General features: G+C 32.9%; 1 protein-coding gene across 1 annotated transcript in view; it reads right to left on the bottom strand.

Moving 5' to 3' along the window:
- The window catches only part of LOC118195175 (tubulointerstitial nephritis antigen-like), a 168,002-nt gene that overhangs the window by 41,395 nt on the left and 114,444 nt on the right, over positions 1–12,163 (bottom strand). The window contains exon 3 of the mRNA XM_035366431.2: positions 7,609–7,713. Within this exon, the coding sequence (XP_035222322.1) occupies positions 7,609–7,713 (105 nt within the window). The remainder of the gene's footprint in view (positions 1–7,608; positions 7,714–12,163) is intronic.

The following is a 12,163-nucleotide window of genomic DNA, read 5'->3' as shown; positions in this document are numbered from 1 at the left end:
ATTTCATATTTTGTAAAACTTACGAATTTTTGATTAACAAACTCAAAGATTTCAAAGCGAGCAATGATAACATTGTACAGAAAAAACACTTATCTCCAGCGCGTGACATAAACAAGCAAGCCATGGGAGGAGAGAAGATTAAAAAAAAATTTAGTTGATATTGTTATATGATGGATGGTGCTTCAAGTCATTTAATTCTCTTTATATAATGTATTTCAAATCAATTTTATAAATCTTGAGACTTGCATAGAAACTGATTTGTGTGTATAATAACTGTTTATTGTCGAGTTGTTAAATTGTTTATTAAACAAAATTTCACAATATAACGAGGCGAGTATAATATTTTTCTGACCAGCTTATAAAACATATATAGCATTATCCGACCTTCGCTAATCCGACATAGTTGGCGGGGGGGGGGGACGTAAGAAATAACAAATTAATGAGCGTGCACGGGTAAGCAGCGTTTGCGGTGATTAGCGCGAGATAGTAATACTGCAGTCAACAGTTTCTACCTCTGAGTTTGTTGACCTTAGTACGAAGTTATATTTTTCAGATGAAGTGACATTTTGTTTGTTCTCTGTTCCTGTGACGATGTTCGATTTACGGTACAGTATTTTTATCTTGTACTTACGTATCCTTTTGTGTGGTGCGTTGCAATGGCTTCAAAGGGGAAAAAGTGTCCTTTTCTATGGAAGAAAAACCGAAAAGCTTTGAAGAGATTGGATTATGGTGAAACGTTATTAAACGGGGCACAGGATTATACGTAGGAAAAACAATCGCAGAGGATTTGAAAAGGAACCGAATGGGAGGTAGGAAAGTGGTGTTTCGAGTGAGTGGCAGCTAACGCTATAGAGCAGCGGTTCTCAACCGGTGGTACGCAAGAAAAAAATAGGTGGTATGCAAAAAAAAAAAAAAAAAAAAAGTATTTGTGACTATTTAAATTTAAAAATCTCGTGAAGAAAAAGCAAAATTGATAGAAATTTCCTGTGATCGAACTCGAACTGAAAGTTTCAAAAATAATACACTTGCTAACTTTTGTATGAACCGAAAATTACACTTGTTAACTTTTGTATGAACCAAAAATAATTTTAAAGCATTTCAAATAAAGCTATTAAATTGTTATCGCCTTTTTGCACAACCTATTTGTGTGAACAAGGATTTTCTTCCATGTTATATTTAAAAATTAAATACAGAACAAAATTAAAAGTGGATCTTAATTTGCGGTTGAAACTGAGTGAAATAAGATAGCGAATAGGTTGTGCAAATGGCAAAATATATTTATTTTTAATATTTCTATTGAGAAACTGAAAAATAATCATTGTAAAATGTAGCGGTGGTACTTGAGTTTTTCAGTTTTTATTCAGATGGTACGCGTTAGTCGAAATGTTGAGAACCGCTGCTATATAGAGCAAGGTTCCTGGACACAAGTCACCGTCCCACGGACACAACACCCTTCAAGTAGATTACCATCTCAATTGCCGTTTTCACAGCACTATTTCAGCAGAGCTGGTAACGTAGTGCGAATAATTCATTATTGGTATTGGCTACAGAGCAAGGATGGCCAAACTCCATGTCAGTAAGAGACACATATATGAATTCAGGGAAGTTCGAGAGCCGCAATGAGATTTTCCAAAAGCCCCACGTATATATTTACATCATTTTAAAAGTTAGTGAAACAGATTCCATATGGAAAGAAAGGTCTCATTCTAAACAATCGTTCAACTACAGTTTGTCTTCAGACGTGATGATTTGTCGAAGACAATATGAAGTTTTGTAGTGTCTTTGTTTCTTTCTAATAGTCGATGAAGTAAAAAGCAGTAAAAGCAGTCGATGAAGTAAAAAGTACTCATTTTCAGTGTCTAAATACTTCGAAACTTCGACTCACGAAACTTCGAGATCCAACAGGTAAAGATAAATTGAAGATTTTGTTTTCAAAATCCTTCCATCGAATCACCACAATATTTATATTTTCTTTATGTTTTTAAACAGCATTATTAAGTTTCTTAACTAACAAGAAATGAAATGTAATCAATACCTCTGGAAATTTATGAGTTAAGTTTACTAATAACTTTGTAGAAAGAAATTAAAACTAATTACTTTCTTTTACACATTGAGTAGTTTAGTTTAGCATATGTCAGACATAATAATTTTATTGCATAAGAGCTGCACCACACCGTCCGAGAGTCGCAAGCGGTTCGCCAGCCACTCTTTTGCCGCCGCTGCTGTAGAACAAAGAAAAGCAATGAAAAAAAAAATGTGAGTGAATTAGTCTTACAGGAAAAAGTCTCCACATTTCGAAGGAATGGAATGAAGGTGACCCTAAAGTTACAGCTAGTGTTGGGTCGCTGGATAGATGGAAGAAAAGGCATGGTATACGGTAGCTAACTGTATGTGCAGAAAACTTTTCAGCAAATGATGAGTCGGTGAAAAGCTTCAGTGATAATTTTCAGAAGTTATTGGTCAGGGAACGTTTGAGTGGTGACCAAATATTTAACTGCCATCAGATGGTACTAAATTACAAAAGGCTCGCTACTAAGCTAAAACGCTCGCTACTAAGCCTTAAGCAGCTGCAGCACCTGGCTGCAATCAAAGTAAAGATCCTTGCCCGTAGTAATGTCGCAACAAATTTTAAAATTAAATTTGCTATGTCAGGAAAATCTAAAAATCCAACAGCTTTCTAGAATGTATCTAAAAAATACTCTTTCAGTCAGATATTTTAACCTAAAAAGTGCTTGGATGATTTTACTCGAAAAGGCTAATACTGCGCAGAACGAGAAAGATACAGAAAAGTAATGAAGATGAAGTAGTGACGACAAAAATGAAGAACAGAATTTTTCACACCGAAGGTCATAAAGTCCATGAGATAACATTAAAATACATAGAGCAGCTTAAGGAAACTTCATTAGCGAAAGTTGATGCAGTTGGGCTGCAGAGGCTGCGAGGTCTACAGAGGGGTATTTACATATTATTAGAACGATTTAGGGGCCGTTCAATTAATATTTAAAATGTAAAGAGTATGTTTTAAATGCTCTGTCAGACAGCCTTCTTCTGGACTTATAAGCCTGCATCGTGAGTTCCACGATAGAAGGGTTTTCGAAAATTTCCAGCGACAATGTTTCTTCCAGTATTTTCTAGAGTCCGTTAATCGCAGTGGGTTTGCGCTTAGAGAGAGCTCTTTTTTGCAGTCATTTAGGTAAATCCATGCTTTATCGAATGTCACAATGTATTTCCATTTATCTCCTGCTAAATTGTTTTCATACAGGGTTCTGCAAACTGTTCTACGTTGAGCTACAAGCCTTTGTAACGCTGGTGAATATTATACTTTTTTGCTGTGTCAAGTGGTAAATCTCAGTTTATTATTTTATTTATTGCTGCTACAGATGCTCTTAAAGACTTTAAAATTGATTCCTGCTCCGCCCGATTTTCTCTTGTTACCAATGATTAAAATTTAGAACATTAGAAATAGCGCATATCTTTTACGGGTATTCGTTTGGAGTCTTCTTCTCATGTAGAAAAGATCTGATGTATACACCACATGGCTTCCTTGCACGGAATATTAAATTATACGCATCGCATTTTTTCCTGCATTAAATTTATTGAAATGAATTAAATTTACTTCGTCGATAGTGCATAAACCACAACAGAATAAATGCACTCTTTAATATTCACTATATTTATTTAACATAGCGACACTCTGGCGCTAGGTTCACTTGACAAAGTTACACCATTCATTTTATAACTCAGAATGCGAAAAAATTATATCACCTGAAGAATTATCTAATCGTTGCCACATGTTCTTTTCAAATACTATGATGATAAATCTAAAATGATGTATGAAAGAAATTAGACAAATAAAAAAGAAACAGTTGTTGCGAAGCTTAGTTTCTTTAGATTGCCAACAAATCCACTATTCTGCTAAGTTTCAAATGTAAACTAATATAGCTGCTACGGTTAAAAAAAAGGCTTAGCCGCACTTAAACAACTTTAAAATTGTTGATAATTCTAAAAATATTGCATGTAGGTTAACTAAAGGCATTAAAACCTTAATCAGGAGATAAGAACAACATAATTCAATCATTTTTAAAAGCAAAAAATGCACAGTTTACCAACATATAAGAATAAAAAAAATCTGATGTGTACACCACATGTCTTCCTTGTACGTAATATTATATTATACGCAATTTCCCTGCATTTCATTTAAACATATTGAAGTTAACGAATTTTGAATTAAATCTACTTCGTCGATAGTGCATAAACCACAATAGAATAAATGCAAGCTTTCAAGTTCACTATATTTATTTACCCTAGCGACACTTTGGCGATAGGTTCACTTAACAGCAATACATCTCATTCATTTTATAACTCAGAGCGCACAAAAATTATATCATCTGAAGAATCACCACAAATTCTATTCAAATACTATAATAAATCTAAAACAATGTATAAAAGAAATTAAACAAATAAAAAAGAAACAGTTTTTCGCAGATGATCCAGTGCCGCTTACCTAATGCGCAAATTCAAAATATTTTGATTAAAATTTGAAAGATATAGAAAAACATAAAACACCAAATACAGTTAAAAAAAATTACAATTAAAATTACAGTTTCTACGCAAAAAAAGATAATAATTTAAATGATAATTCCAGAATCAATTAAGCATAATTTAATTCGCAATAATAAAAGATGACGTTACTTTGTTGTTGTGAAGCCTAGTTTCTCTAGATTGGCAATAAATCACTATTCTACTAAGTTTCAAATATAAACAAACATGGCTGCCATGGTAACCAAAAATTAGGTTTAGCCGCACTTAGAAAACTATTAAATTGTTGATAATTCCACAATTATGGCATGCAGGTTAACTAAAGACATAAAAATCTTAACCAGAACAACATAATTCAATCATTGTTAAAGCAAAAAATGCACAATTTACAGACATATAAAAATAAAGAAATTGAGATCACTGAGCCGAATAACAGACTGGATATATATATATATATATACTTTTGGTGGATACTTAGAAATTATCAACGTTCTGAGGCCACGCGTTTTTCAGTTATGCGAGATAAGTACGTACAGACGCCACGAATATTCTCTTCAGAATTCACTTTAAATCAGTTTTATAATTTTTTGGGGGAAAAAGAGTACTTTATTCTGTCCTTACGTACAGATGCCACGCAAAAACATCGTTAAATTGCATTCGATGGCGGTAAAAATGGATATTTTCTTTGAATTACAATAACCGAAATTTTTCGTATTACAATACTTCCTTTTGAATTCGTACAAGAAAGTAAAAAACTGAGCTAACGGAGCCGAGTAACAGAGTTGGTATATGTATAATATATATATTTATTTCATTTTTGATGCGGCCGATTGCCATCAAAAAGGGAGGTGCACAACTACATTCTATAGCTGTCCTATATACAAAATTTCAACGTTCTGAGGCTACTCGTTTTTGAGTTATGCGAGATACATACATATATACACACGTACGTACATACAGACGCCAAGAAAAAAATCTCTTGTAAATCCATTTTAAATCAGTTTTATAATTTTTTTTTTGGGGGGGAGGGGAAAAGTTCTTTATTTTGTCCACATATACAAATGTCACGCAAAAACATTGTTAAATTGCATTCGAATGTTTTCGCTGAAATGGTACCTGGAATATTTCGTGATTACAATACTTCCTTTACTTCGTACGAGGAAGTAAGTAATAATGACTGACGGTTTTCCCTTTCCGATTAATAGTGTTACTTATTTTGCACTTACAAAATTTTACACCATGCATTTCACAATATTTTTTAATTATGGAATAGGAATACTTCTCTTTGGAAAGCAAAGAAACATATCCTTCAAGCCATAGCTTGTTTACATGCGACATTTTGAAAGAAGAATAAATTTAGAAGAAGCAAATGATGCTTCTAATTTTAAACAATAAGCTGTTGCAAGAAATTTTTATTCCAAAACACATGCTGTTTAATTTTTTTTTTTTTTTTTTTTTTTTTTTTTTTTTTTTTTTTTTATTGAATTTGTTCTAAATACGTGTAAACACAAAATGGAACTACGAGAAAACGTCACCTTTTTCAATTAAGTTTGACTGTTATTTGTGGTGTATATATATATATATATAATAAATTTGTAGTTTATTCAAATTACTAGTTTGTAGGTTTTGAAATAAAGAATGTATTTTGTCACTTTTAAACGTCGTATCAATTAACACCTTCGCGCCGGGTAGCGCAAACGCACGCTTGTCGCGGAGGCCGGCAGTGTCTTATTACGCGAACGTCTGTCCATTACCGGGGGCTTTTTTTGCTATTATGCCTAAATCCATGAAATTTCCGATTTATTGTTTAATAATGCTCTATAGAGTATTTAAACGGCTTATGCTTTATAGATATTTTTATATATACTTTAATTACCTTATTTCTTGTTTAAATGCATATTTTACACATTTTATTTTCATTACTTACCATTTTATGACTTTTAACATTATACATCTGAAAACTAAATATATTACTTAAAATTATCTCTTTTCGTATGAAAAATTTGAAAACACACAATCTTACGTTACATTCCTTGCACTCGTAATAACGACATTGATGATGAGGACATTAATTAATTAAGGATTTCCGAAATGTCCTCATCATCATTAGATTCGCCAGATTCTTTATGATCAGAATATATCATAGTATCACTATCACTACTATCAGAATCTGTTTCAGAATCAATATCTGAAATATTTTGCATCATTTCTGCTATTTCATGCTCTGTTAAACATTTTCGACGCTTCGACATTGCAACGGTAAAAAGAGAAAGAATTCATGCCTAACAAGATCTAATTATTTTCTAAAAATGAACTGCAAACCGAAATACCCAACGCTTTAGCGAAAAATAAAACTTCTCTATTTACAATAAACAACTACCACGTGCGAATTTAAAGAGACGTCATAAATCACGCCATTCGGAAACATTTATTTCCCCTTTTGTTCGTATAATCAAAAACACGTGTATGTGAGTCATGCTTCTCTCATTTCGAGTAGAAGGTCTAATGTACATGTATCTGAAACCATATGGATATACAGTGCCATCTTGTGGCAGAAATTATAGTTTTTAAAACGTTCCAGGACACTGGCACAAATACGTGACAGACGGGGCTCAACGGGAAAATGCTCTGGCACGCCTGCGTGTCGGCCGGGAAGTGAGTGTGTTCGTTGCTGGCACGTTGACGTGACAGTCGGCGAGAAGGGGTTTTAAACCTTCATCCGACCCTGCCACGGCCAGTAAGACTGAATAATCGGAACTTTAAGTATAATATTTCAAATACTCCCTGCAATCATATACAAATGGTTTAAAAGTTTACATTGTATTATTGTACTACTGTCATTGACATATTTCAGCACTAAAATATGTCAGCAATTAAATTTTAGGTAACCCACACAGTGTGAATCCTATTTCCCAGTACAAATTATGTATATAATATATGCTAATAAAGTACTTCTATAACATCGTCATGAAATTTTGTGAATGCTAATGGCTAATGATTGTATGCCTTCTTTTCAATCCAGAGTTAAGGAAATTTATTATTTTGAATGAAAAACAAAATAATAGTTACCCATAGCGTCCGTCATTGATAGTACTGAGGAGTTCTGATCTCACCAAACAGATATTCTGCTCGCATACGAAATCCAGTATTTCGTTTTCTTTTAGCTGGCACGTGCTGCAAAATGCAGATAAAATGAATGATATCAATTACATTAAAAACATAAATAGTTTAATCATACTACAGCAGTTCATTTTGGTTATACCTGCTGTCATATCAACACATATAACACTTTGAAAAACTTAATTTAATAAAGCTTAAGCTTTGTGTAAGGCATAATAATAAATATGCATCGCTAAAAAGGCCAAAGAAAACTTTCCCCTCCCAAAAAGATATCTAAATTTAACTCATCCTTTATTTAAGCACTGGTATACATGCAATTAGATAACATGAAAGGTAATTTAGGTAAAATATTTCACAATTAATAAGCATTACATGCAAGTTTACTGGTAAAAAACACAAGAATAACCCAGAATAATAAATAATAATTATAATTACTTGCTCCAGAAGATGAGAAAAATCTGCTCGTCATATTTAATTCAAACAATGTGGAATTATTAAAATGCTTAAAACTTAAAACTATTAAACTTAAAACTTAAAACTTAAAACTATTAAAGATGCAATAATCGCAAGCGTTAACGCTTGCGATTATTGCATCTTTAATATTTCGTAATTATATAACTGTTAATTTTATATTAATTTCTGATCTACGTAGAATAATTTAACTAAATGGTGCATCTTCAATAGAACTTTTTTAAAATGAATAATTAAAGTATACAAATGTGAAATAATTATGCTATTTGCCTACTTATTATGCTTAAAGTTTTTGTGATGGATTTTAATTAATTATTCAGGTTTATAACAGCATTTTAAGAGCTTTCTTTAACAAATTTTAGGGCTGTTTTGTCTGTCTTTTTTGTTAGGGTTTAGGGCTTTAACATCAGGTCTTTAATAATTACATAGTATATAACACAGCTAAGCTGGAAGACAAAAAGTAAAGAATTTCTAAAAAATCAGCAAAAGATATTGCAGAAATTGCATGAAAAAAATAACAGATCTGAAAGGGAACTGGAAAATGGTTTTCAAGAAACTTCCGGTGTTACAGGTTGTGGAGGAAAGGTTCATTTACGAAAATATTAAAAATAAAAAAGTGACTTTCGTCAGAAAATTTATAAGGTATTTCTCCCGCCTTCTTAGCATGCCTTCGTATTGTAGTGGTGTGCACGCTGGGCGCGTATTCCAGAGGTCCGTGGTTCGATTCCAGGTGAAGGCGTTGCTAATTTCTCATGACTCCTGCTTCAAAAAAAATGTTTAATGTCTCTACAAAGTCTCAAAAGTCTTTTGTTTATGTAAATATATTTTCGGAAAGCCTGCTTAATCTAAAAGACTTGAAATTTTTATGACTAGGAATATAATGCATTTTCAGTAGACAGCTTTTGTAGATATCTAGTACAAATTCAGTAGATATCTAAATACAAATAAATGATAAAGTGAAGCTCTCAAAAATTAGAATTTTTTAAAAATGATAATTTGTGAAATTTAGGTTAAGTAATCCACTTCCTTATTATTTAAAGTATGCTACCATTTTTCATTAGCTGTCACCAGGATGTAAATTAGATACTGCATAGGTGTGCACAAGATAAAGTTTACTTAAAGAGAAAGCTTTGGCAGCAACGCTGGCTGTTATGCCAATTCTTCGCCTGGCTCTGAGAAGTACAATGTGTTTTAAAAAAGAATGACCCGATTTCAAAAATTCATAATTATTAAGATTTTAACCCGTTTTGCTAGTATAATACGTCGGTAGAAAAGGAAAAATCTCAAGTTTCACGCATTTGACAAGAGGTAGCGTTAACGCTCTTCTTTGCCCATCACTTCAGCGTTTGTGAAAGTGGCGACGTATTTTGTGTTCTACGCTTCGCGAAGTATGAGTCCGTAACAATTGTTCAGAGTGATCTAAGTCGCGAATACCCTGGTGTTGAACCTCCTGTTACGAAAAGCATTAGAAGATAGTATTAACAATTAAAACACACTGATTGTTTGTGTAAAGGAAAATCACCTGGCCATCCCCGCATATCAGATGAAAATGTGGAGAACGCCCCAGAGTTTCACACGTAGACTCTGGCGTGCTAAACAAATCTACTTTCCGTGTTGGTAAGGAACTTAACATTCCTTCAACATATTTCAGGCCTATTTTGGGTTGCAAGATTCAAAGATCTTCACACAGGTAACAAGAAAAAAAAAAAGTTTTGGAGTTTTGTGAATTCATTGTTAAGAACTTGTTAGAAGATGACAATTTTGTAACACGCTTGGTGCTTAGTGACGAGTCAGTGGCACAGTAAACCGCCACGATGTTAGAATATAGAATATTGTACAGTATGAGAAAGACTGGTCCAAAGTTAATGTTTTTTGTGCAGTTTCTAGCAAAAGGTATATGGCCCCTTTTTTTCATAGAGACGACTGTTACAAGAATTACATAGCTGGATATACTTAAAAACTGGCTTTTTTACAGTTAGAAACCGCTTGACAGTTTAAATGACTTCATTTTCCAGTAAGACGGAGCAACACCACACAAGAGCTCGAACGTTTGCCATTTTTTTAAACAACTGCATTCCCCACTGATGGTTCGGCTGTGATGGAACGGACCAATTCAGCTAAACATCACTAGTCTCCGAGATCGCCGGTCTTCACAGTGTGCGATTTCTTACAGGGTTTTTGTAAATGACCGCGTTTATGTGCTTCTCATTCCAGCTACATCAGCCGAACTGAAAACACGCATAAAAGCAGCCGTGGAAGTAATCGATGCAGACATGCTTGCAAAAGTTTGGGACGAATATGCCTACCTTGTAGACATATGCCGTGCATCCAAAGGTTGACACATTCAGCACCTTTAAATTAGTATGTAAAAATACTTTATTATTATCCATGTAATATGAAATTAATCTGAAGTGTCTATGCACAATATTTTTCATACAGGGTTCGTACACATTTCTGCACATGGAAGTTACGTACTTTTATGGACCATTAGTGAAAAAAATTAAGGACCTATCAGCAAATGGGAGCTGAATGAATTCAATTAAAATTCAATCAACTTATATCTGTACTCCGTTTTTATAATAACCCTCTAAGAATAAAATAGATTCGTAAATAGGATGCATTCATATTAAACATAATTTAATAAACATAACTAGAAAATAAATTTGAGAATAAAATCCCCTTTATAAAATCTATCAGGTAGCATTAAATATTTTACATGTATAATATTTGGACATATTTTCAAAGAAGATTAGGGACATTTTATTTACGTTTTACTAACAGTAAGCTTTATGTTGATTCTTTTATTTTATGGCTCCTTTTGCCACGTACTTAGTCTAGAGGTTTAGTAAATAGCAAGTAATTTTATGTCAAATGGCATAGGTTAAAATGAGAAATAAAATCATAATCAGCATGATTCTTAGCAGAAGATTGGCTGTTGCCAGTGCTGCTGCTGCCTAGAGAGACAATTGTTGATCAGAACAAGCCTGAAAGCCTGATGTAGTTTTGAGGTTGGCAGGTTTTGAAAGTTAGTTGTGCTCCATCTGTCTGAAGCAGTTAGTGTTATAGATTCATATAGAGTTCCTAGGACTGTAACGTGGTTAATATATTTTAAGGTTCCAATAAGCCACTAATGCACCACAGGTGATAAGTTGTGTTGTATTATTTTAAGTCTCACTAGATGCAAAGAATAAGTTTTACATTAATTTTTACATTTTTGTGCTGTATCTTGTGACAGTAAGGATTAATAAAAGGCAATAACTTGTTTTAATATGCAGAGATAAGTTTTAAAGGTGAGCGGTTAGTTACAAATAATTAAATCAGGTAGTTAAATACGCTTAATTGTTATAGACTTACATGACCACTATTAAGTTTTATTTATTTTTTAAAAAGAATTGTTCAAAAAGCATTATTAAAATCACAACATTTCAGTTTAAAATGCATGTAATTTTAAATTGTCAGTTTTAAATCAATATCACAACACTGATTCTTAAATGGTATTAGGGTAATTCCACATTAAAAGCTATAAAACATTGTTTTGTAGAGATCATTGTCATTTGCATTGTGTGTTTGAGATTGTTGTGATTTGCATTATGGTGAGGAACCCGAAAGGGAAACTTATTGTAAAGGCTAAAATTATAAAACACTGGTTAATTTGCATAATAACTGTACATATCATAGAAGAATAATTTTCTTCCTCTTTATGTATTCAGTTTCTTTCTTCAATTCATTTCCTCTTCACTTTAGAATTTTTGGATTTAATAAAGATTTCTGTTATTTAAAAAAACCAAATGCATTTAGAATATAAAAAAAGCTGATAAATATGAAATGATGTAAGGGCTGATTTCAGGGCCTATCAGGAAGAATTTTTAGAATTTAGTGACACACCGAAGCAACAAAATATAGAAATGGCAAAACTTTTAGAATTTAGGACAGGCAGTGGGAGCAGAATTTAGGATCCACAGAGATTGCATCAGGTGGGAAATTGCCTTGCGTCAGCCCTGTGTATGATTCATCGAGATATATAAGGTGAATC

This window comes from Stegodyphus dumicola, chromosome 10, assembly GCF_044657685.1.
Source record: "Stegodyphus dumicola isolate Sdum_Otavi_A_Nest chromosome 10, ASM4465768v1".
Lineage (NCBI taxonomy): Eukaryota > Metazoa > Arthropoda > Arachnida > Araneae > Eresidae > Stegodyphus > Stegodyphus dumicola.
The sequence above is the reverse complement of the archived record's forward strand: the minus strand, read 5'-3'. Positions and strand labels throughout refer to the sequence as shown.